General features: G+C 36.7%; 3 protein-coding genes across 3 annotated transcripts; 2 read left to right on the forward strand and 1 right to left on the reverse strand.

Moving 5' to 3' along the window:
* Positions 1 to 559: 559 nt before the first annotated feature.
* Positions 560 to 7,752, forward strand: or5f1l1.1.L (olfactory receptor family 5 subfamily F member 1 like 1 gene 1 L homeolog). The gene is made up of 5 exons (XM_018247514.2): positions 560 to 1,770; positions 3,156 to 3,231; positions 5,512 to 5,607; positions 6,805 to 6,891; positions 7,600 to 7,752. The coding sequence occupies exons 1-5, from the start codon at positions 881 to 883 to the stop codon at positions 7,750 to 7,752; spliced, it is 1,302 nt and encodes a 433-aa protein (XP_018103003.2). The 5' UTR covers positions 560 to 880.
* A 3,411-nt stretch (positions 7,753 to 11,163) lies between these two features.
* Positions 11,164 to 16,775, forward strand: or5f1l1.2.L (olfactory receptor family 5 subfamily F member 1 like 1 gene 2 L homeolog). The gene has a single exon (XM_041582568.1). It carries the CDS (start codon positions 13,466 to 13,468, stop codon positions 14,495 to 14,497), a length of 1,032 nt encoding a protein of 343 aa, XP_041438502.1. The 5' UTR covers positions 11,164 to 13,465; the 3' UTR covers positions 14,498 to 16,775.
* A 6,377-nt stretch (positions 16,776 to 23,152) lies between these two features.
* or5f1l2.1.L (olfactory receptor family 5 subfamily F member 1 like 2 gene 1 L homeolog) lies at positions 23,153 to 24,240 on the reverse strand. The gene has a single exon (XM_018245550.2). It carries the CDS (start codon positions 24,238 to 24,240, stop codon positions 23,320 to 23,322), a length of 921 nt encoding a protein of 306 aa, XP_018101039.2. The 3' UTR covers positions 23,153 to 23,319.
* Positions 24,241 to 26,680: the final 2,440 nt, after the last annotated feature.

Raw genomic sequence — 26,680 nt, forward strand, 5'->3', positions numbered from 1 at the left:
ATGCTTGACTACGGTTATTCATTCTCTACTGGCTCCTTCGCTGCTGTAATGTCTGGCTCTCTTGCTTACCCCTGTGGAAGTTGCTTGATTCTCATAAGGTAAGACCTGACAGCACGCGATTAGCTGAGGGCTAGGCCCAAGGTCAATGGTGGCTGTTAGAAGATAGGCAGAAGAGCACGCTTAGCCCACAATCCTGTAACTCCTCCTGGGGTTTGGGTTTGCCATCTGCGACAAGTAGCCACTGTCTAGAGTAGGGGTCCTAAACCTTTTTTACACATTCAAATGTAAAAAGAGTTGGGGAGCAACACGAGCATGAAAATGTCCCTTTGGCTGCTAAATAATGCTGTGAATGGCTATTTGGTAGCCGCTATGTGGACTGCCACCCACAGAAGGCTCTACTTGGCACTATACTTCGTTTTTATGCAATTAAAAATTGCTTCCAAGCCTGGAATTCAAAAATAAGCAACTGCTTTGAGGCACTGAGAGCAACATCCAAAGGGTTGGAGAGCAACATGTTGCTATTGGTTGGGGATCACTGGTCTAGAGTTACACAGCTTTTTATCCACAAAAATCCCCATATCCTTCTCAAATAAGGATGCCACCATTACAGTGCCATTTAGTCTATAACGGGCAGTAACTTATGTTATTTCTACCAAACTGCATAACCTTGCACTTATCAACTCTAAACCTCATATGCTGCACATTATTTAGGTATGTCCATTTATATTTTAGCTGATTTAAAAATAGAAACATACATTAAAATGATGTACATGTGACCAAGAAGTATGGCATCTTGGAACTAAATCTCATGTTATAAGCTTATAACCCGCAGAACTGTGCACTTCAATTTTCTTCACTATTCTTCTCATACTAGAAACATATGGCACAAGGCAACCAGACTGTTATAAATGGATTTATATTATTGGGAGTCGCCAATGGTCCAAAGACTGAATTATTTCTCTTTGCACTTTTTTTCCTAATTTATATGATTACAGTTTTTGGGAATAGTTTTATCATATTCTCAGTTATTTTTATTTCTACCCTTCACAGACCAATGTATTTCTTCCTGGGACACTTAGCGTTTTCCGACCTTTGCTATTCCACTGTTGTCACTCCCAAAATGCTGCATGATATTGCTTCTGAGAGCAAATCAATCACGTTTGCTGGATGTGCCGCGCAGCTCTATTTCTTTGCTGTGTTTGCTAGCATTGAATGCTATATGCTCTCTGCCATGGCGTATGACCGATATGTGGCGATATGCCAGCCTCTCTTGTATGCAGTTATAATGAATAGAAAGGTTGTTATTATTTTTGTGGTTGGAGTATACCTCAGTGGGATCTTTACTGCAAGTATTCACACAGCCTGCACTTTAACTTTGTCTTTTTGCGGCCCCAATACAATCAACCATTTCTACTGTGATATCCCACCACTAATGGAACTCTCCTGTTCTGATACATATATTCATAAAACTGTTATATTTGTTGTTGTTTTCTGCCTGGGATTGTTTAATGTAGCCGTTATACTGGCCTCTTATTCGTATATATTTTTTACAATTATTCATATCCAGTCATCTTGTGGTAGACACAAAGCCTTTTCCACCTGTTCCTCCCACCTCTTATGTGTGTCCTTATTTTATGGAACTGTTTTCTTTATGTACCTTCGCCCAGCATCCAAATATTCTGTTAGTCAAGACAAAGTGGTCTCTGTGTTCTACACAATGGTAATACCAATGATGAACCCGATCATCTACAGCTTACGAAATGTTGAGTTTAATCATGCAGTCTCCTGGTATATGAATAAATGGTTTCTCTGAAATATTTTATAGTTATGGACAATTACAATATCCATATTGTATCTATTATGAATTAAAATGATATAATATATAATTTGTTACCTTCTTTACAAAATATTTTTTGCTACAAGGGAAAAGACTTCAATGTCTATTTTTTAAAAGCAATCAAATATTTCATTTTCAGTTGTTGAATTAATTAAGGCCTTCTTTACAGGCCTAACTCTGTGGTGACATTTGAGCAAAAAGAAACGACTGCATCTGAATGCAACAATCACAAGTATTATCTAATAAAGTTAATTTTGATTTTAAAAGGAACATTTTAGGGGGCAGATTTATCAAGGTTCGAATTGAAAATTCGAATCCGGATTTTCAAATTTTTTATGGTCGAAACTGTCAAATTCTACTTGGGAATTATTCAAATTCAATTCAAGTTTTTAAAAAAATTTGAATTCGATTTTTGAGATTTGTCATACTCTGGACCCTTTAAGAACTCAAATTCGACTATTCGCCACCTAAAACCTGGAGAATTGCTTTTTATGGGAGATGTCCAAGGATCAATTTGGAGTTGTTTACAGCCTTCCTGACATTTGAGTTTTTTTGATCCTATTCACCTGAGTTTAAAAAGTTAGATTTTTATAATAAATTTTGATTGATTGAATTTCAAGTTCATGGGAGTTTATGGGAGTATTAAAAAACCACATGAATTCGAAATTCGACCCTTGATAAATGTGAAGTGTATAGGTTTTCTAATAATTTATTATTAATAATATTATAATAATATTATAATAATATAAAACATGTATATTTAGAGCGCCAACATATTGCGCAGTGCTGTAAAATAAATGTTTTATACAAAGAAATCATATGAATTACATACATAGACCATACAGAATTACATACTGTACATAGCAACCAGTACCGGTACAAAATGTGAGGAAGGCCCTGAACAATCATTTTTTTTAGTACTCCAGATATACTGGAAACCCGTTATCCAGAAAGCTCTAAATTACAGAATGGATGTCTCCCATAGGCTCCATTTTATCCATATAATCCAAATTTGTTTTGCATAATAATTTTTCTGTGTAATAATAAAACAGTACCTTGTACTTGATTCAATCTAAGATATAATTAATCCTTATTGGAAGCAAAACCAGCCTATTGGGTTTATTTAATGTTTAAATAATTTTCTAATAGAATGTAGGTATGAAGTTACAAATTATGCAAAGATCCATTATCCTGAAAACCCCAGGTCTCGAGCATTCTGGATAACAGGTTCTATACCTGTACTGATTGCAGAGCCAAGACTACAAATTCCTTATGGAACTAAATGACAATAACAATTAAAAAGTGATTAAACAATATAAAAAAATGCTATTATAAATACTAGCCTGTCGTTACTATGCTATTTTAGCTTTTCAGAGAAACCCCTTGGTGGGTGGGTGAGTGTTTCTAGAGCCTTTAAATCAGAATGACAATACATACACTTTTTTGTTTTTATTTATAAAGTTACAGAACTAGGCAAAACATTAAATTTTGAATTCAACATTGAATGTGGCTTATACACATACCGTGCTCAGACTACTGTAGCAATAAATAGTTGAACTCATAGGCATGATGTGACAAATAAATAGGTTATCATATAGCTGAAAGACAATGGGGCAGATTTGCTAAAGGGCGAAGTGTCTAACGCTGGCGAAGATTCACCAGTGTTACCGTTTTCAGGGACTTCGCCGGTTTACTAACAGGCGCAGGCGTCACTTCGCTAGCAAAGGCGATAGATGCTAGTGGTGATTCGCACTCTATCACCAGGTGAATTTTCGCTCTGGCGATTGGATGTTACTCAGCAAATTCACTAAGATGCGGATTTTACTGAACTATACCTCTTTCGCCAGACTTGCCTTCGCCAGCTCAGACCAGTCGAAGTGCACTGGAGTGCATAGATCGTCCTCAATCTTCTGTTACTTACATCATATTTTAAGTGGATATATTTTCTAAGTCCAAAAAACGCTGGCGTCTTTTGCTTTCAGTGATAGCCTGCAAAAGTCCTTAAATTTTTTTTTGGGTAACCGCGTTCCCTCATACATTTTCTAACATTTGGAACATTAACTATACAGTGGGCTCATGTTTAGGGCATTATAACAACCCTAGTTTCTTTATTAAGGTTTCCTGGACTTATGTAATGTAATGTATTTGCTGCAACATGTACGTCCACTCAACTTTAAATTTCCCACCGTATGCATATTAGCGAAGACCTCTAACAAAGTTGTGCTAGGCAGAATTGAACGCTAGCGCATCTTCGCTTTGATTTGCTCTCATTGCCGAAGTAACGCTAGCGAAAATCCGCCGGCATTCGGCGCCCTTCGCATTTTAGAAAATTAGCTTTGTCTGACGAATTTTCACCTGGAGATGGCTGCAAAGCTGTCCCTGGCTAATTTTTTAGTAAATTTACCCTAATGTTTTCAGTGGTTACATTGCACCCCAACCTCAATCCCATGTCTTCTTTCTATTTTACTAATATACCCAACAGCACAAAGCTAAGCCTCTCAGTGGATTTCTAGCCACCATAGATCAATTACATCAATTAGTAATGCCAGCTGAACCCCACTACTTGATGGAGCGGCCACCACTGCAGCACTGTAGCAGTTGGTGCGAAAGGCTTCCCATGGTGATCTACACTTTGAAATGTCTAGTGGAGCATCAGATGTCAGGTTGTGTCACCTCAGATGACCTGTGAGAGTCAAGAGAGTTGTCAAAAAGCAGAATCTGGTGACTTCCAAAGAAACTTAAAGTAAGCAGCTTCCAAATCACCAGAGCAGGCAGGTAGACCAGGGCCGCCATCAGAAACTTGGGGCTCTGCACAAGTTATTTATATGGGGATCCCCCTTGAAAATACCCACGCAGTACCATCATTTTTGGCCATGCCCATTGCATGTGCTACACATGATCAACTAGCAGGTGGATAGGTTTTACTGTGTCAAAAGGTTGAACTACTATGACAGTAACGGAACTAGGTGGGGACGGGCCCTGATGCGGACCTTTCAGCCAGGCCCCCCCCACGTGTCGTACGCGCGTGTTTTCTTTGCGGCTGCAGTCGACTCCAACTGGCTGCAGTGCGCACAATCTGCCGGGGGAGCCCTGCGGCTCAATTAAAACATTTTTTTCTCCAAATCTAATATATCGATATACCTATCATTGGAATTATTGGATGATGATTATAGGTCATATGCAGAGTAACATAGATAGTCTAGGTTTTTAAACAAACTATATGATTTAATTGATCACCTTTCTATCCCTAGTATTTATTATAATATTTATTTCAATATTGTACTCATTTAAAATATTTAAGTGTGGAAGGATAATACTAAATTCACATTGTTTTAGATTTGTAGAAAACAATGTTTTAATTGAGAAATTCTGAGATCACTTTCCATAGACTATCGCACTTTACCTTAAATTTGCACTTTACCTTTAATTATTGATTGACTAATATATGCTAATACTATTTAAACACATCCACACGTCACGCTCACTGAACTCTGAGGAAGTGCCTGGTTGTAGAGGCACGAAACACGTTGGTTTTGTAGCTCACCCACTACTGTCACCACCATGTATGTCTAGAATAAAGCCTCATTGTTATTGTTAACTCTCCTGTTCAGACACATATCTTAGCAAAACCATTATATTTGTTGTTGTTTTCTGTCTGGGGTGTTTTTCTGTAGTCGTTACACTGGCCTCTTATTTTCTTTATGTACCTTCGTCCAGCATCCAAATATTCTGTTAGTCAAGACAAAGTGGTCTCTGTGTTCTACACAATGGTAATACCAATGATGAACCCGATCATCTACAGTTTACGGAATGCTGAGGTCAAGAATGCAGTGACCTGGCACATCAATAAATTGTTTCTCTCATTCATTTTAAAATTCAAGACTGTTTAGACATATAGGGGGTTATTTACTAAACTCAGAATGCCGATAATCTGAATAATTCATGTTTTTTTAGTATAAAAACATGATTTTTTCAGAATTTATTATAACCCGAGGATGGAAAAAGTCAGAATCCGAAAATCCAGCATCTCAGACCTGCAGATAAGTAAATGGGAGTCCCAAAGATTTTTTTGATCTGCGCTGGGTTTCGTGCAATAATGCAAAGTTTTTGGGCAAAAATCTGCATTTCCAGGTGGAAATTCTGAAAAATTCTTAAAATTTACCAGCAGCAATCAATGAGCAATTTGATTTTGTTCAGATTCATGCAAGTTGTGTGATTGATGTAGGTACCGGTAGTTGCGCCGGTGCAATTTTTCTTGCTGTAACCAACATTTTGGGCCATATTCAATTTGATTTGATGAAAAAAGCTCATTTAGTTCCAGATTTTCAAGGTTTATCACATAAAAAGTCTATTGAAGTTGATAGGAAAAAAAGGACTGAATTAGGAGAAAATTTTTTCCTCCTCAAGTTGAATCTCGTCCATTTTCGTGTTATATAATATAATGTAACCATAAGATAATGTTTTCTCATGAACTACATCTGGCCCTATGGGTGAAATATTTATAAAAAATACTAAATATGACAATATCCTAGTATTTTGCGTTTCTTCTCATAGAAGAAATTTAGTTTACTGACAAATATATTACTATTTGTAAAACCCTATTTGAAATATGTATTGTTCACCCATTTTTCTTGTCCAGGAAAACCTTGATAAATGAAACAGCATTTGTAGGACTTACATCTTATAGGAATAAGCTAAATATACATTTTTGACAGGTCTGGGCTCTCAGTGCACACCCTGCAGTTTTTCAGTAGAAACACCGTCTTTCCTGTGAAATGGAGCCCAAAACTATTTATTTCTCAAAAGTGCATACTTTCTGCTATTTAGGCATGGCATCATTTATTTATAGAAATCTGAGGTTTCTACAGAAATTAAGGAAAACATAGAATCAAAATTCATTTTCTCATCATAATCCCCATTATTTAAGTTATTCAAATAAGTTAAATATAAATCTGCTACTTTTCAAGAAACAAAATACTACCCTAAAAGTATGGGTCCATGTAAAGATGCAGCCATCAAACACCCCCAAAACTGAGGCGATCCAGAGCTACACTGTAAGTAAACACCTGTCAGTTTTTTAATCAAAACATTCCTTTCCCTGTGAAAAATCTATCACAAACAATATTTATTTATTCCTATTTTCTTCAAAGTGCACAGCTTCAGCTATTTAACCATGGCTTCATTACTTTCCTGCATGAAAAGAATATGAAGAGATACAAGTCTTAAGTCATAACAGTCCATAGTTTCTGCAGAAATGAAAGGCAGGGCTGGAACTAGGGATAGGCAGAAGAGGCACCTGCCTAGGGCGCAACGATGTAGGGACAGGTGCCTGTTCAAGGGTTTTCTGCATGGCTATAGTCCGGCTGCACTCCCCTCTGCTGCTCTCAACTACCACCTCCTGCCTACCACCTCCCTACCTCCCTCCCCTGCCCTTCCTCATACCCTCTCCTATGGCACATGGGGGTTGGAGTTTGCCGACCGGGTTGCCTAGGGTGCCAGTCAGTTCGGGCGACCCTGAAGAAAGGAAATAAAATTAAAAATGTTAGCTTTCTCAATGAAATGCCCATGACAAAAAAAATGAAAACCTGCTGAATATAAATCTGTAGTTTCTACCTCAAAAAATATGACCTTTTGTGTGAATGCAAAACAAAATAGGCAGTATATGTGAAAATCTTGGACCTTCCATTTTTTATATCTAAATATACCCTTACTTGTAAAATACACCCATAAATTATAAATTAATTGTATATGCACTCCCCCAGCTAATTAAATGGGCCATCGTTGCTGTCCTAGATGTAGAATCTCGGTTGCAAAGCTACGTAGAAACCTATGGTTTCTGCAGAAATTTAAAGGTAGAAATTGACAGTCATAAAAGGCATAAAGGGACCGATTCAAAAAAGGTTTGTCTGCGGTGATCGTCTGTGATGACAAGATGGAGTTTGCAGTCGGATTTTTGCTTAATATCTGCAGAAGAGAATCAAGTCTTTGATCGCCCTAGAGTGATGGATCATTGAGTTTTGAAAGATCTACTCTAGATGGATTATCAGAGGAAGAAGTAGTGAGGTGCTACTGATTAAGTAGGGCAGCAATTAAAGGCCTTTTTGAGGAGCTGGGGCCTTACCAACAGCAACTGCTGTGCTCCCTTCATTTTTCCACAAACGGCAGTTTCCAGAAACCTGGAGGGATAGATGGTGGAGTGTCGTAGCCCACATTTTCACGGTGGCTTGGGCAGGTCCTGAATGCACTACGTTCTGTTTTGGAGAATTAGATCAGGTTTCCCAGGAATAGGAATGACCAGGATACTGTAAAAAGAAACTTCTAAAATGTCAGTGGCATCCTGAATGTGCTGTAGATTGCTATTTAAAATAACGCACAAAATATTGCATGCTATAAAACACCACACGCAGTTCACAGAAAATTAATCAGACATGTAAACTTTTAGTGAATCGATCATTAATTTTAAAAATATAAGAAGTGATGCCATGTCTTCAGTGGGAGCAATGCACTATTTCGGGGCTGCACCCTAAAGGACATATTCAAGAATTTGAATACAAGTTTTTAGAACTCAAATTTTTAACAAAAAAAGTCAGACACGCAAATATAATAATTTGACAACCAAAACCTGGCAAACATCTACATTCATCAATAGCGATCGTCATTATCAACTTTACAGCTCTTTTATTTCTAAAGTTTTGTAAACAGTACCACTTTGTCAAAATTAATGCAATAATATGCTTTTTCTTGCATTGAGTTTTTTTGTTTTTTGTTTTACACAATTGAGTTGCTAAGGTTGCAATCGATAAATAGTGTAATATCATAGTAGCAATTAACATAAATATGTAATAAGACACTAAGTTTGCCCAGTAGCATTAACTCATTGCAACCAATAAGATGTTTGCTCTTAAACAGGTAACCAGTAAATGCTACCTGGTGATTGGTTGCTATGGGTTACTGCTCCTAGGTAAACTTAGTGCCCTTTATAACCCCCTTAAATTGTTTTCCTATAAACTTACATGTACCTTCTCTCTGATGACAGTTTCCTTAGGGACATTGCCTAATCAACACGATTGTGTAGAACACATTAATAAATAGATTATTCCCAAAAGACTTGGTCCACAGTGCTGAAATAATGAATAAAATCAGAGGAAATATAGCCTGCTGTATGATTTGCTTATGATTTTTGTTCTTATGAGTTTGCAGGGGTGAATTGTAGGAATTATTATTTATATTACTGAGCCTGAACTAGAGTATCTGGCTAACCAACTATAACTCTACCCATCACTTATGGTATATTTATGCAAGAATGAAAATAGAGACCACCACATCTCTACAGCGTTCTATTCATCTGGTTTTTTTTTTAAACCTTTTTGATAAATATGCCCCTAAATATCATATGCAAGTAAATAAGTAAATAGAGGGTTGTGGAGTTGCCTTCCAGTGAATGATGGAGAATTCTATTTTAATATTTGTATTTTTAAATTTGTATTGTAAATTTTTGTATTTTAGTTATGGTTTGGCAGATAAACAAAAGAAAGTGATTTCATGAGACAGGTCTATGTGTGTACTTAATACATTAGTAACCAGTTAAAAGCAAGAGCTCTAGAATATTCATTCTTTCATAAGTTGATCTTTCAGCATCCAAGTTGGGATGGGGATCTAATAATGTTTGGCTGGGATGCAACATTGTACTTTGGCTGCAAAAAGTGTGTGTCAATGTAGGGCAATTGCAGTAGTGCAATGTATGACGTTTTATATATACAGTATATACCAGGTTCTGGTGTATCTTAACCCTTTTACCAGCTAATATTCCACCAGTAAACCAACTGCCAAGTAATGTATAAACATGAAATAAAGGGATATATATACAGTATATGCACACATATGGCTTTAATATGCTCAGTTTTGTAATATTTCTTGAGCTGTCACCAATATTTTGAATGAAACTAAAAAACTGGAAAATGTATTTATGCTTTGAGGTTCTTTTCAAGGAAATATTAAATTCAGTGACAGATATATTACTGTTTGTAATATACCATACCAAAGTACCATAATTCTCCTGAACTGAAATATGCATTGGTAATCCATTTTCTTGTCCCATAAATAAAACAGCATTTTGTAGGATTTAATACAAGAACAAAACAGTGCATATCTTGGTAAATGTAATGTCACGTACCAATTCTCTAAATGTGAAATACCCCCATAAGTTGGGCAAAAAGTAACAACATACTTCCAGGAGTTGTGGTATAGTTGTTGATGCTTTTTTTCCCTAAACACCAACACATTCACAGGGTATTATTTATTAAAGTTCAAATGGTAATACAATGCAATGGGGAAAAAAACGTTTTTTTCTATATTTATTAGACCCCGATGCTGCAAAAAGTCTGAATCCGAAAATCCGCCATCTTAGACCTGTCGAGGTCCTGGATAAGACAATGTGAGAAGCACCTATCCCCAGTTGAAGTTATCAGGGTCTTCAAGGGTTTTTGCCAGAAAATCCGACTTTTTCAGGGTTTTTGGGCAAAAACTCAATAAAATCGAGTGATTCTATCAAATCCATGAATTTCGGGAAAAAGCCAGAAAGATTAGATCGATTGGGGTCTTCGCTCAATGTTATAGAGTTTTTCCACGATCCAATTAAATTGAGTTTTATTTATTAATAATTAAGCTAACATTGGGCATGCAAGTTTGGTCATATTCTTTTTAATAAAATGTGAGATAAATTTGGATTTTAGCAAATAAGCCCCACAGTCTCAAAGGTGAATCTGAGGAAAAAAACATATTTTTTTTCAAACCAAACCAAATCTGGAAGATCTTACATAAAGTAAACTTCTAATGAATAGAATTATAACCCATATATGTAGATTCACATAAGGGGGCACATTTATCAAGGGTCGAATATCGAGGGTTAATAAAGCCTCGATTTCGACCCTCAAATTCAAATCCTTCGAATTCGAATATCGAATTCGAAGGATTTAGCGCAAATCCTTCAATCGATTGAACGATAAAATCCTTCGAATCGAACGTTTCGAACGATTTTAAGCGATCAAAGGATTTTTCTTCGATCAAAAAAAGGTTAGAAAAGTGCTGGGGAAGGTCCCCATAGGCTAACATTGTACCTTGGTAGGTTTAAACTGCCGAAGTATGTAGTCACAGCATTTTTTAAAGAGACAGTACTTCAACTATCGAATGGTCGAATAGTCGAACGGTTTTTAGTTCGAATCGTTCGAGTTGGAGTCGAAGGTTGTAGTAGCATATTCGATGGTCGAAGTACCCAAAAAATTACTTCGAAATTCGAACTTTTTTTCATTCGAATCCTTCACTCGAGCTTAGTAAATGTGCCCCATAGTATTTTTGACAAAAAAAGATAATTCAGTACATTTGCAATGTATTAAAAGGTGAATATGACAAGTTTTGGTGAATTAATTTTTAATTTTTCTTTGAAACTTTGAATATTTGATAATTTATCAAGAGCACAAGAACAAATTCATTATGGCCATGAAGAATTTCATCAGGTTCAGGCTCACAAACTGCCATTTTAAAGACAGACTAGCCATCTCATCAAATACCTACATAATATTGCCAATGCTAATATTCCACATAAGTCATTCCTTTATGGCACGAATTTCCCCCTCTACAATCGCATAGTATTTTGCTGAGAATACACCTCAGCAATATTTCTGCATATTTTAAGTAACTTTATGATGTGGTTGTGAAAATATTCCTGACATATTGAGGGGAACTTTGATGGAGTTAAATGAGGAGACATTTCACACTTTAGTAAATATGCCCCACTACACCCCCAAACTGAAGCAATATTTCACATTACAGCAGAAAGTGTGCACCTTTTGAAAAAGCCTCATTAACTATATTTTCTTGAAAAAGCACAACTTTAGCTATTTTGTGCTTTTCAGGGTTCCAGATGTAATTTCTCATAGAAGTTATAGTCATAGAAGTTTTTGGAGATTTCATCAGAATATTAAGGGGAAAACAGATTAAAAGCAAAGTTTTTTTAATCAAAATCCCCATGACAGCTAATTAAAATCGACTAAATATCAGTCCACAAACTCTTCCAAATAGAATGGTAACACACATTCACTTTTTCAGTCTAGACAACCCAATACTATAGATACCCCTTAGACCAGGGATCCCCAAACTTATTTACCCGTGAGCCACATTCAATTTTAAAAAAGAGATGGGGAGCAACACAAGCATGCAAAAAGTTCCTGGGGTGCCAAATATGGGTGTGATTGATCATTGATAGCTCCTACTGTATGTGATCTTGCAGCCAACATGAGGCTTTGTTTGGCAGTACACCTGGTTTTTATGCAACTAAATCTTGCCTTTAAGCAGAGAATTCAAAAAGAAGTACCTGATTTAAGTCCACTGGATGCAACATCAAGGATTGGCGAGAAACATGTTGCCCGAGAGCCACTGGTTGGGGATCACTGCCTTAGACTATTAGTTGTTTGAAGTTGTTTGAAGAATGCATAGGTGCAATAAAGAGTGGCAGTTAGGTATTCTGAATTTAATGTTTTACATAAATATATTATTTATGATAAAAAGTTCACCAGTTTCTTTCACAAACTGAATACTGGATTGACATACTTCTTGTAATAAAACCTAGAAAAAACATTTTGGATTTCTTTTTGTAATAAGTGGAAGTTAATTTCCTTAAGGATATTCCCTAACAAACATTAATTTTAGAAAATAAATTGCTCCCAGAAGAGATGGTCTCCAGTGCTGGAACAATGGATAAAAGCAAGGGAGATGTAGCCTGTTGTATAATGAGCAAGGTAAGACTGGCTTTCCTGGCAGTTACTTTATATTAGTCTCTTCAGTTGACACTGATGAATTACAGGAATTCAAGTTTTTACATTTAAAGTTAGTGAGTAACCAGCTAGTCAACTGCACACCACATTTCAACGAGGGTAACTCCACAGAACTTGATTTTCACTTTGAATACATTTAGCCCCTAATTCTGTAGTTCCCCTTTATGAATTGTGGTGAACTTTATTTAAAGCCCTTTTGTATTTGTGAGGGTTTTAGCATTTAAACAGTGAGGGTGAGGGTTTTAGCATTTAAACATAACATGGAGCTTTAAGGAGACATATACTGTATTTAATTCATTAGTAATCAACTCTAAGGAAGACCTCTGATATTTTATTCTTTCTCATCAGTCTTTGAGAATCCAGGTTGGAGAGGGCAATAGATTCTAACAGTGCCTAGTTGGGATGCAACATGGCCTTGTGGTAGGAGATACTGAGCTGTTAAATGCACGTTTAGGGTTAGCAACTGCCTGCTGTGAATTGTCATGTTTTGTGTTTAATTCCTGTTGAGTAATAATGGATAGCTTAACAAGTCTGTGCAATGGGGTTTAATATTGCACAGAGTCAAATGTCCTTCTTTATTATGTGTGCCCTAGGTTAAAACACAAATAATAAAATGTTTACTGGGATTAATAATACATAGGCTACTGTGTCCTGATGTATTTAATGCTAATTCATTGGACATTTTCTTCTAGGAAGCGGTACATTTGCTGAAAACGCATTCTGCCGAATTCACCCAGATATCAGCTTTAATTATTCCCGACTGTCAGAAAAAATGTTCCTGGCAGGGCAGTTTAGGTAAATGGGGAAATATCAAGCAGATGCAAAGTGCATCATTCCTTGTTTCTTTTTTTTTTACTTGTTTCTTCCACAGTGGCCAGACATGGCACAAGCCAACCAGACAACCGTGAGTGAGTTTATACTACTGGGATTAACCAATGATCCAAAAATGGAATTATTTCTTTTCACTTTCTTTTTGCTGATATACATTATTACACTTTTTGGAAATATCGGTATTATATTCGCTGTCATTTTTATTCCTGACCTTCACAACCCCATGTATGTCTTTCTCAGCAACTTATCATTTTCTGATCTTTGCTATGCTACTGTTGTCACTCCTAAGATGCTGTACAATATGTTTTCTGGGAGAAAATCCATCGATTTTAACAGCTGTGCCATGCAGCTGTTTTTCTTTGCAGGTTTTGCAAGCACAGAAGGATATATGCTGTCTGCCATGGCATATGACCGATATGTGGCGATATGCCACCCGCTTCTTTATGCAGTAATTATGAATAAAAGAGCCTGCAGCTTTCTCTTGGCTGGTGTGTATATGACTGGATTTCTCATTTCAAGTATTCACACAAGCTGCACTGTAAGTTTATCCTTTTGTGGACCTAATATAATCAACCATTTCTACTGTGATATCCCACCACTAATGGAACTCTCCTGTTCAGACACATACATTAGCAAAACCATCATATTTGTTGTTGTTTTCTGTCTGGGCTTTTTCTCTGTAGCTGTTACACTGGCCTCTTATTGCTACATTTTTTTCACCATAATGAATATCAAGTCATCTGGGGGGAGACGCAAAACATTTTCAACCTGTTCCTCCCACCTCTTATGTGTGTCCTTATTTTTTGGAACAGTTTTCTTTATGTACCTTCGTCCAGCATCCAAATATTCTGTTAGTCAAGACAAAGTGGTCTCTGTGTTCTACACAATGGTAATACCAATGATGAACCCAATCATCTACAGCTTACGGAATGCCGAGGTCAAGAATGCAGTAACTTCATACATCAATAAATTGTTTCTCTCAAACAATTTAAAGTTTTAGACTAAGGCATTGAATATATGCACTGTTACCTTTGTTATGTATCATGCGTTACAGTTTTAAGAATATTGTTAAATTCTTTTTTTCCCCAAGAAATCTGCTATGAAGCATAATGAATAATGTTTGTTCATTATACAGATTAATGTTTTTGTTGTTTGATTATTTGATTAATTAAATAAGACTTTAAATATGGCGCCTTATTAAAATAGATTTTTTTTGGAGGACATAAAAGCATGTCTTCAGTTAGAGGACATGAGGTTTTTTTTTAAAAATGAGATCTGTAAAGTTTTAGATTTATCACCCAAATCTGGATGTCACAAGAGAGCGCTTTGTTTATGTATGTGTTTAAACCCATGTTGCACCTTTATTTATTTGTTACATAGCTTATTATATATCAGGGTCCCAGGCTTTTTTGCCAGTGAGCCATGTTCAAATTTACAAAGAATCATGGAGCAGCACAAGCATGAAAATAGCTCCTGGGGGTGCCAAATTAGGGCTATGGTTGGCTATTTGGTAAGCTCCATTTTGACTGACCGTCTACAGGGGGCTTTGTTTGGCAGTACACTTGGTTTTTATGCAACCAAAACTTGTCTCCAAGCCTGGAATTCAAAAATAAGCACTTTCTTTGTGGCCACTGGGAGCAACATTCAAGGGGTTGGTGAGCAACATGTTTCTCACAACACTGATATATATATATATAGACAGAGAGACTTGTATTCAACTGAAAGCTTACAGTGTAGATTTCTTTTCAGGAAGGTATTTGGCCAAAATATTTTGGCACTTTTATTTGTAGGAACCAAAAAATGTGAAAAAATTACATACTTGGGTCTGTTGGCATTGATGCATATTCCCTTAGTATGAACAAATATATTATTAGTATATCATAAAGATTCATTGGGGCTTACTGACAAATGTACATTTTTTTACCCCTCTGTATATAATACAAAATACAATCAATGCAAAACTCTTTTCTGCACTGCAACAACTCTTTCTTTTGCTTGGAAAATAGCTTATTTTAAATTGCTAAGCTTTTTTAAATTGCTAAATTGCTAGCACTCCCTTCTCCTTCCAATGATTAAGATGGTTTGGGCAACATGACCTTGCTAGCCTGAAGAATGCATTCACAGTAATTGTTTAGCGAGGGTTCTGAGCATTATTGAATGTGCTATTTGAACTATGTATGTATGCACACTTCTATTTACATGGATTAATTTGCATTCATTTTAATATAATGCCCATTTAATTATTAGGCTCGTCGATTTCCATGGCACAGAATGGAATCTCATTGCTCAAAGCAGTTGAACACATTCTGATAAACTAACACATTAGGTATAAGAGGAAATGCTTTCATTAATGTGTCAACTTTAATCCAAGCAATACTTTATTAACAGTAAAATTTAGCCATCAGAATTCCCCTATTGAATTGTAATAAATCTACCCAGTTTTCTCGAAAACAACTTCCATTTGCTTTTACATTGTATAAAGATAGTCCTGCAAATTATTTCTATCATTTAAATTAGGAGCTAGTATAAAGATGACTATTCCTCTAAGCATTACTTTCTTTAAACAAAATAACCTCATTATAAAAGACTATCAAAGGTTATTAAAATTCTTTAGTAAAAGGAGTCATTAGAAGTAATATTCTAACAAAGAAACCTTCCCCCTTATTGTGTAGAAGATTAACAAGTAGCCTCATAACATTGTGGTTTGTTATAGCCTTAATCATTTCTCATGCCATCACTAGATAATACATTGTGCTTATGGCGGTGATAGAGTTTGTTTTGCTGCAATGTGCAAATGACTCAACTATTTAATTTTTTTTCTTCTTTATAACTTTAAATAATCCAACATTTTCATAATCCAATGTGTGCATTACTCAGCTGTCTGTGACTTGCGCATATTTTCTATTACACTGTTAGTACTCCTGAGATGACTGATGGTAAATGATGTAAGATGTAAGTTTTAATGACTGTGGACTGCAATTGTAGTTCTTTGCTATGTAGATGACCATTGTCATTTGGCTTTGCCATTATTGTCAAATGAAATTGAAATATATTTTGTTGTTATGGAACAACATAAATAACCTTAGATTTTCCTCATTCAGATTTTTTTTTTTTACCTACCTTTGTTCACGTACTAGCAGTTGTATATTAATGTTGTTATTGTTGTCAACACTGCGGTGATGCAAATAAACAAAGCAAATAAAGGTCCATTTACTAAAGTGCAGTAAATGTGACTTTCTGTATGTTATCGCTGCGAATATTTTTCCGCCAGAATATTCGCAGCGACTAAGTTTACTAAAAAGCGATGCGCTCAGAAGTCATTGCGATCACTTGCGGTAACTACGTTAATGAACCAGCTTATGTTAGCGGTAATTTTAGCAAGTTGCGAATTTTCTGGCGACAAATTACGTATACGAATATTTATGCTATAAAATAGTCTTGTTTTATGGCGTTTATTATGGCATGATTCATGGCCAGTTATGTATCTTCAAAACTGCTAAACTTTATAGATATCATCGACAACACAGTAAACAGATGTCACCGAATCAAACATGTAGACATCATATAAATCCACATTTCAATACATCCAGTCACAAGACTTACCCCCTGCCAATAGAATCATATAGATAAAATTTATAAACAAGTTTTACCAGGAAATCTGTGTGCATCATATAAATGTAGTTTAATCGAGGCTGACGAAGCCTTTGGTCCCTCCTAGTCATAATAAATCGTCTTTCAGCTGAAAAAACTGCTGTAGCCGCAGACAAAAGAATAATCCAAAACATCTTTCATTATCCGGTCACTTCTCTCTTCTCCTGGAATGGCAACAGGAACAGAATGATGGGTAAAACAAGGTGTTATGGGATATTTCCTGTCCCCTTGAGAATTTTCTTGTGAAAAAATTAATTACTGCCACTATATAGATGGCGGTAAAATTTTGTGAATATTCTGGCATTAATTTTGTCTTTCGTTCATTTCGCTGTTTAGTAAACCAGGCATTAATGTGTACGTAGTGTTATTTTCAGCAAATGCGATAACTGGCGTAAACATATTCCTACGCAAGAAAATTGCAAATTTATATTTACCGCAGGTTCGTAAACTGGCGACAACATATTTGTGGACAAATTTGTCTATATTTTGTGCGCATATTTTTACCGCGCTTTAGTAAACGGACTCCATAGTCTTATTTATTTTCAAAGGAACTGAGAGAAAAATCCATCATTAAAAAGTACTTTCTTCAATATATTTTATGAAAACATCAATTTATTTTTTTCTGTTATAATACGTACTATATCCCTGCTCTCCAATAATGTAATATGGTATCTTATTTTATCATTTTCTTTAATACGCACCCATAATTCTGGTAACCATGTTTATTGTTAATTATATAATAATACAAAAAATATAAACCTTGTACATTCATGTTTATCAATTTGGTTAATGCACTTAGATGTCAATGGGTAATCACTATTATAGGGTCAATATACACCCTGCCCTATGTTTCCATGAGACAAATAAATAATATTTCTGTTAAAAATGGATTCTGCCTTTATAATAAAAAGTTTTCATTAATGATCATAATATTTTTAGAGAGGTTATCAACATTATTATATTTTTCAATAGGTAACAACATTAACTTGGAAAAATGTCATGCATTTAATATCTACAAATCTCATAGTAATAAGTGATGGGGGCGAATTTGTCCCATTTCACTTTGCCGAAAAATTAGCGAATTTCCCACGAAATTCACAAAATGGCGAAAAATTGGCGAGATGCGCATTTTGCCGTCTACGTCAATTCATATGGGGGTCAAAATTGATGCCAGCGACAATTCCAATGCCGGCAACAATTTGACGCGCATTGAATTCAATGGGCGTGCATTTAATTGTTGCCAGCGTCAGAATTGTCGCTGGCGGCAAAATTGTAGCCAGCATCAAAAAAACATTGATGCCAGTGAATTGTTGTGGCAAATTTGCTAATATATTCACGGCGAGGAAACGCAGCAATTCACCGCGAATTCGCCCATCACTTATAGTAATGTAATAGTTCAATATACAGGTTTTTTACTTAGGAATAACACTGTGAGGACATATCTTTGACTTCTCCAAGAAGCAATCTGAAGAGCCAATGTAAACTGAAAACAGTCTTCACATACAGAAAGGCAGATTTACATGAGAACTTTCGCTTCAGAAGTCTACACTATATATAATATTTCTTGGTGAATTTTCTCTAGCGATACTTTCTTCCTAGTGAAACTTTGTTAAATTTAGTGGATATATAAAGGTCACATGTTTTGAAGAGGCTTGTTAAAAATATCCAAGGAAGCAAAATGAAGACAGAGATGCTCTATTGTCCTAGGCATGAGCCCACCCTAAAACAAATGTGGTACGAGCTTCAAATGTTATAAAAAGTGTAAATAACATGTTTAACATTATGTAAACATAATCCCACATAAAGAGGGTTATTTATTAAAGGCTGAGTTTTGTTTTCCCAAATTTTTCAAGGTAAGAAAAACCTTGAATTTTTCTAGATTTATTATGTCCTGAAGCTGCAAAAAGCAAGTATCTGAAAAAACACCATTTAAACCATTTGAAGATGTATTTAGCCTTCATGATTTTAAGGTTTTCTTCGGTGTTTTGTGGTCAAAAATACGATCAATTCAAGGTATTCGATGTTGTTTTTCCGGATAACGTGATCTATTTGAGTATTCAGTTTTTTTACACTGAATGCATTGAATTGAGTTTTTACAATATTCTCCAATAAAACACACTTCACTCATTAGTTCACAGTTTGTATACTTCTATATGTAACATATGGAATTCCAAAACCCTGAACAAACCCAAGGTTGACAAGATTGGCAACAGGTGAAAAAAAGTCATGCTTAGGTGTCATTACAAGGATAGCAATAGGAGTGAACCAGGCATTTTAGTCTTAGTTGCAATGCATGTGAAATAGTTATAGTAATAGTTGCAATGCATGGAGGGTTATGAACATTTAGAGCGTAATTTAATAAACTCAAATTAATCTCATTTCTTTATTTAAAAACTCCCTTCCGTGAATTGAATTAAATTTTTTCTTGAAAAAGTCAGAGAGAGAAAATGCTGAAACAAAATTTGTATCGTACGATTGAGGCTTTGAAAACACGACTTTATCGGATTATCAGATGAAAACCCTGACTTCGGATTATATAGCCCAGATCACAATGTCAAGAAACAATTTATCGGATTATATAGCCCAGATCACAATGCCAAGAAACAACTTCACGGACTTTCCACCATTGACGTCTACATGACCTCGACAGGTTTGAGATGGTGTATTTTCGGATTTTTTGCAGATTTCGGGTAAAATAAATCTCTAAATATTTGAGTTTTAAAAATCTCAACCAGATAAATTTGAGGTTTAATAAATGGGCACCTTAGAGCTGAATCATGTATGTGTGAGAATGCGGTTGCATGTGTAACCAACATAAAGTTTTCAGTGCACCTCCAAGCAGTTACTCACAGTCCAGAGATTACTTCTCTCTATCAGGCAGCTCACACAGCCTACTTTCAAGTCAGCTTCACTGCAGTCACAGGTCCCTTGGCACTAGGGTTGCCACCTTTTAGCCTGGTGGAGACCGGGTAGGGGGCAGGCTGTGATGCAGAGGGGCAGGGCTGTGACACGGTGGAGGCGGACAGTGACATCTAGGGGGCAAGGCTATGACATGATGATTGCCCCGTTTTCCTAATTTGGAAGACCGACAGGCAGTTTTGGCCTGGCAGCCCTTCAAACAGGTCAAAACCAGACAGGTGGCAACCCTACTTGACAGGTGGCAACCCCTCCGTTGGCCCTTTGGACCTCTCTCAGGCTTCCTCTCACACTCTAGGAACAACCAGGACTGAGTCTCTCCCTCAAACACACAGGAGAGACCTGTCTCCTCCAGATATCCAGGGAAGAGCCCATAGGTATGTGAGCACACCCCTTTTACCTGCAGTAGGACCTCTGCTCTCAGCTGCCACCAAAGGGAATATTAACCCTGTCTGAACTAGGCATCCCCCATCAGTCCATATCATACAGCTTAAATGTATGCTTTTCCATACATTTTATGTATAATAAAGTTAGTGCTTGTTGGTAACTCATGGATGCACATTTTGTGCTATTTCCCTAACATGGAGATGATAAAATGCCATTGATCTATTGCCAAATGAATGGATAAACACCATTTGTATGGTACTTCTTACTCCTGCAACTCCCCATGTGCCTGCTAATATGAGGCATCAGTAGATATGTTTTTCATTTTTCATAAAATGACCCAGTCCTATAGGAATATGGTATGGTCTAATACTCCAAGGTGCCACATCTACCAGGCACCTATAATAAGCACATTAGAACAGCCAGTATGAAGTGGGACAGTCTCAAATGTATATGTAAGTATAAGAAAATAATATGTTGCACTGTATAAGGAACATTTACATAATACAAGCAAAGGGAACACAGGTATGTGACCTAGGATTTTCCAGAAAAGGGATCTTTCCATAATCTGGATCTCCATACATTAAGGAGGTTATTTACTTAATCTTGAGTTTATCTGGTCAGGCTTTTTGGTGCAAAACCTCAAATTTTTAGTGGAAAAAGAAACTTTAATTTTTCTAGATACATTATACACCAATGCTGCAAAAAGCCTGGATTTGAAAATCCACCATCTCAGACCGGTTGAGGTCCTGTAGAAATCAATTGGAGATGCCCCTATCCCAATTGGAAGATATTGTGGACTGTGCTCGGTATTCTAGGTATTCGGGAAAAAAAGTTTAAAAAAATCATATCGCTAGATTTTATTGTTTTTTTTCCCCCAATCAAGTTATTTTATTAATAAATAAGGCAAAATTGGGGATGGGAGTTTGGTTGAGCTTTTTTTATTTTAAAGAGATTTAAAAAAAACAACAACAACATTCGAGTGAATATTGGCCCTACTCTTCAGCTTCTTTTAAAATATCCAGAGGCACATGTCAGAGGTGCCCAATGTCGCCCTTATTGTTCGGTCCAGCGATTGAACCTCTAGCAATAGCCATTAGAGATGATGTTAATATAAAAGGTTTAAGGGTTCAAAATATTGAGCACAAAACTAGTTTATTTGCAGATGATGTGACCCTATTTATAACAAGGCCCATGACAAACCTTCCAAACCTTTATAATGTATTACATAAGTTTTCCCAGATTTCAGGATTGTCCATAAGTCCCACCAAGACAGCAGCATTTAACCTAGGACTAACCCATGAAACTGTAAAATTATTGGCTTTAAACTTTCAATTTCAATGGAAGGAAAACTCCCTTTCTATATTGGGAATTAAAATAACTAAATTATTCAATTATTCCCCTATATACAGTAAATTAAGCAAACTACTGGAGGATTGGGGAAAGTTTAACACATTTCATGGATAGGCAGAATTTGGGCCATAAAAATGAATATACTCCCAAAACTATTATATTTTTTTAGGGTACTGCCGGTACCAATCCTAAAACAGGGACAGCGAAATTGGAGGCCAAAATGTTACAATTTGTTTTGAATAAAAGTATCCCACGAGTTAGTAAATCAGTCCTTTACCATTCTACATTACAAGGGGGGTTAGGCTTTCCCAACTGCTGGAATTATTATAGAGCCACGCAATTATCACACTTACCGGTATTTCATAATATGAAGCTGCCTCCACTATGGGTTGATCTGGAAATTTTATATACCTTCCCATATGTGGCATCTTCCTAACTCTGGATACCCAAGGGAATGAGAAACAGAACCTGTAGGGAGTGCCTTACTAACTCTCTTAAGGTTTGGGATATAGTGGCTTCTAAAAGTCACCTATTTACAGCATACACACCAGCAGCCCCAATATCCCAAAACCCCAAATTCCCCCTGGGAACCTCCCGGTCACAGTTTCAATGGTGGGTAAATAAGGGATTAACCTCAGTATATTCTTTGTTGACACCTATAGGAGCTTACTCTTTGGATGCCCTAACAGAAAATTTCTCTTTACCCCTCTATGAAAATTTCCGTGAAGTTAACCAATCTATTAAATGACCAGCACCAACATTTCTTGTCTGGCAACCATGGTTTGAATATCAGTATCAGAGGGCCCTTCCATAACACCTTGTATCCTTATGAGTAGGGGTTCAGTGTCTTGTTTTGACAATGTTGTTAAAAAGAGAGAGCAAAAAAAGAATTAAATCAAAACATCTGAGAAAGGCCTTATAAGTTTGTATTATATTTTAATGTATATCATGTTATTCTATACATAGTGAGTCATAGAAATCTTCAACATAGACTCAACGGTATGCAACGTTTATAAACGATGTTTGACATCTCATGATAAATGTGTACCTATATATGTTGTGAATATAATATGAAAATGAATAAAAATTATTGATACAAAAAAAATTATATTAAAAAACCCAGTAGGCCGGTTTCACTTCCAATAAGGATTAATTATATCTTTGTGTGGATCAAGTACAAGCTACTGTTTTATTAAAATAGAGTCTATGGGAGATGGCCTGAGAGCTTTCTGGATAACGGATTTCCGGATAACGGATCCCATACTTGTACCTAAATAAATGCTGTAATTAAAAGCTGATTCTCTGAGTTTTGACAAGGAAGAACAGCAAAACTATCCAGCACCAACAAATGGCAGGGACACAAGAAAAAGTATTTAATATAAAAAAATCTACATAACTTTACTGGACATAATTAAAGAAAGGACAAGTGCAGTTACAGTTGAGGGTTGATCTACACAGTTCATATACTACTTAAATAATTATCCCAGCGTGATATTGGTATATTATTTTACTACTTCATTAACATTTTACACAAATTTTCACCAGGGCCCTTCCTACTTCTTTGTTTCTAAAGCTGTATATTAGTGGGTTCAACATAGGAATAATGACGGTGTAGAAGACAGAGGCAATGCGGTCTTGCTTCATAGCATAACTGGAGGTGGGACGCAAGTACATGAATACAATGGTGCCGTAGAATATAGTGACAACCAGAAGGTGAGATGCACATGTGGAAAATGCCTTTTTTCTGCCTTGTTGGGATTGAATCCTCAGTATAGTGGAGATAATATAGCTGTAAGATACTGTAATGGTTATAAGTGAACTCATTTCAGCAAATCCCCCAAAGATGAACATTACAAGTTCATTCATCATAGTATCAGTGCAAGAGAGCTTTAGAAGCGGGGGCACATCACAATAGAAGTGGTCGATTTTGTTGCTTTTACAGAATGGCAATTGGAATGTGCATGTTGTATGAATTGCGGCATTTACATAACCTCCAATGTAAGCTGCACCCACCAGCTGCATGCAAACCCTATTATTCATAAGCATTAAATACAGCAATGGGTTGCAGATTGCCACATATCGGTCATAGGCCATGATTCCAAGCAAAAAACACTCAGTGGTAACTGAGGCCCCAAATAAATACATTTGCAGTGCGCATTCAATGTATGTAATTATATTTGTAACAGAAAGAAAGCCTGCCAAAGTCCTTGGTGTTATGATACTTGAGTAACACAGGTCCAAGAAGGACAGGTTCTTTAGAAAGAAGTACATGGGTATATGGAGGTGAGGACTGGTTTGGATGATCAGTATGATACCAGTATTTGCAAAAAGTGTCACCACATAGGATAAGAAGAAGAGAACAAAAAGGAGGTTCTTGAGTAAGGGATCATCAGTTAAGCCTAAAAGAATAAACCCATGAATGTTTGTGCTATTCCACATCTCTGTCGGTAACCTGTCAACTTCACAGAGCAAAGTGAATGTGAGCTCACCGCCTATTGGCAAAATCATTATTCACTATCCATTTTGATATAGTCATATTAACATATGCTGTTTTATCAGTTCACGTATTTTTGCTTTTATCAAACAGAGTGATTGCAGTATTGCCAAGTATGTCATAAAAAGTGCAAAGTGACAGTTTGTGTGACATCAATAAGGTCAAAAACCAGCTCTTATCAGTGGGTTTATAAGCATCCCACAATATGCCATTGAACATTTTATGGCGCCCATTAAAGACTTTTCTGACGCTCGTGATGAATATGCACCAATATGTCACCACTTCCTACATTTGTCGAAAAGCTACTATAATAAACCATGACATTTAGGCAAAGAAAGATCTGCAAAAAAAAATACACGTTTATTTGTTTGAACTTAACACACAGTATATTTTATCAGCATGATTTGTTTTGATCATGTAACATTTTTAACCTGTATATGGAACACCGAGTGTGCCATGGCCGAAACTGTTGCTAGATGAGTAAATAAAATAAATGGAACAGGGGTCCTTTCTTACTTTAACTACATTTATTCTTTAATATGTAAGCTCTCTGTTCATCCTTTATTGTGTTTGTAAACAAAAGAATGTTTTGTTGAATGTGGGTGTGTCATGAGGCGTGATTTATTATGACCCTGGACACAAGCGCTAAAGGGCATAAAAATGAGATCTGCAGCTGGAGCATGCTCCTTAGTGCTCATGCATTGCTTACCCAAACTCTACCCTGGAACTTCAGATGTATGCAACGGGGCAGAGATGAAGCATGCACATTCCTGCACCTGGTCCTGTTCAGCAGTCCAAAAGTTCTGAGATGCATTTCAAGCCTTAGGGCTCTTATACACAGCCGTTTTTGCTTTCACTTCCCTGCGTTGCGCTTTCTTCCATTCAGCCACAGGGGAGCGCAGGAGTAGTCATAGTCAATTATTTTGAAGGGGGCTGTAATCACACAAATGCATGTAAGCTCCAAAGGCAGGTGGGATGCAGCATGTTGCACCTGCGTTCGGCACATACATGCATCTGTGTGAGTACAGCCCCCTTCAAAGTAATTAACTGCGTCTACTCCTGTGTTCCCCTGCGGCTGAACGGAAGAAAGCGCAACGCAGGGGAGCGCAGGCAAAAACGGCCATGTGTAAGAGCCCTTAATGCAAACAGAACTATTGCTACTAGGAATTTAAACTCCTGAAAACTCTGTTAGCTCATGTGGAAACACTTACGTTAAGTCAGGGATCCCCAACCTTTTGAACCCATAAGCAACATTCAGAAGAAAAAGGAGTTGGGGAGCAACACAAGCTTGAAAAATGTTCTTGGGGTGCCAAATAAGTGCTGTGATTGGCTATTGGTAGCCCCTATGTGGACTAGCAGCCTACAGGAGACTCTGTTTGGCAGTCCATCTGGTTTTTATGCAACCAAAACCTGCCTCCAAGCCTGGAATTCAAAAATAAGCAGCTGCTTTGAGGCCACTGGGAGCAACATCCAAGGGGTTGGAGAGCAACATGTTACTCACGAGCTACTGGTTGGGGATCCCTGCGTTAAGTGCTCATTATGTCCAATTATGTCCTGTTCTATGCAAAAAATTCTATACCACTGACTTGGAAACCCCCCACCACTACAACTATGGATGAAGATGGGTAATGATATACTGCCCTTGAAAAATTGACATACAGGGGTTGTCTAGAGAAATTAGATAAGATCTGGGGAAATTGGACTGAGTCTAGGATAGTCACAGTTGATGTGGAGGACTGGGCACTCTGGGATCTTGGTTGGCGGGAAGTAAGAAACTTTTTCTATATTGGAACCATAAAACCTTGATACATTGCATGTGCACCATCTCTGCTTGATACAACTGTGTATTAAGAGAGCATTGTAAATGTTTCACATGTTTAAATGCAAATTAAAAACTGGGGTGGTACACCTTTCAGTTAACTTTTCAGCTGACCTTTTTTATTATTTATAGTTTTTGGAAAAATTCTAACTCTTAAAACCCCAGCTTTAAAATGGGGGTCACCGACCCCATCTAAAAACAAATGCTCATTAAGGCTATAAATACAGGAGTTATTGCTACTTTTCATTACTTACCTTTTGATCTGGGTCTCTCCTATTCATATTCCAGTCTCCTATTCAAATCAATGTATGGTTGCTGGAGTAATTTGGACCCAGATTGCTGGAACTGCAAACTGGAGAGCTGCTCAATAAAAAGCTAAATGACTCTATAATAAAAAAATGAAAACCAATAGCAAACCTCTTTAAAAAACGAATGCCTAATCCAGCTAAAGTAATGTAACTGGGGAACTCACAGGTTAATTCCATAGCTTGTAAAAACAATACAGTACGGCACATGCAAAGGCTTCTGTTGTTAAACATACCCAAAAATGCAGGTGCTAGCATGGG

Source organism: Xenopus laevis, chromosome 2L, assembly GCF_017654675.1.
Source record: "Xenopus laevis strain J_2021 chromosome 2L, Xenopus_laevis_v10.1, whole genome shotgun sequence".
NCBI lineage: Eukaryota > Metazoa > Chordata > Amphibia > Anura > Pipidae > Xenopus > Xenopus laevis.

Excerpts from the sequence above, each read along its gene's own strand:
- or5f1l1.1.L (XM_018247514.2), top strand. The coding sequence starts at position 881 with ATGGCACAAGGCAACCAGACTGTTATAAATGGATTTATATTATTGGGA. Across the intron at positions 1,771-3,155 it reads AGCTTACGAAATGTTGAGTT|AAAAAATGCTATTATAAATA; the intron begins TAATCATGCAGT and ends TTAAACAATATA. Across the intron at positions 6,892-7,599 it reads AGGCGATCCAGAGCTACACT|CTAATTAAATGGGCCATCGT; the intron begins GTAAGTAAACAC and ends GCACTCCCCCAG.
- or5f1l1.2.L (XM_041582568.1), top strand. The coding sequence starts at position 13,466 with ATGGGGAAATATCAAGCAGATGCAAAGTGCATCATTCCTTGTTTCTTT.
- or5f1l2.1.L (XM_018245550.2), bottom strand. The coding sequence starts at position 24,240 with ATGTGGAATAGCACAAACATTCATGGGTTTATTCTTTTAGGCTTAACT.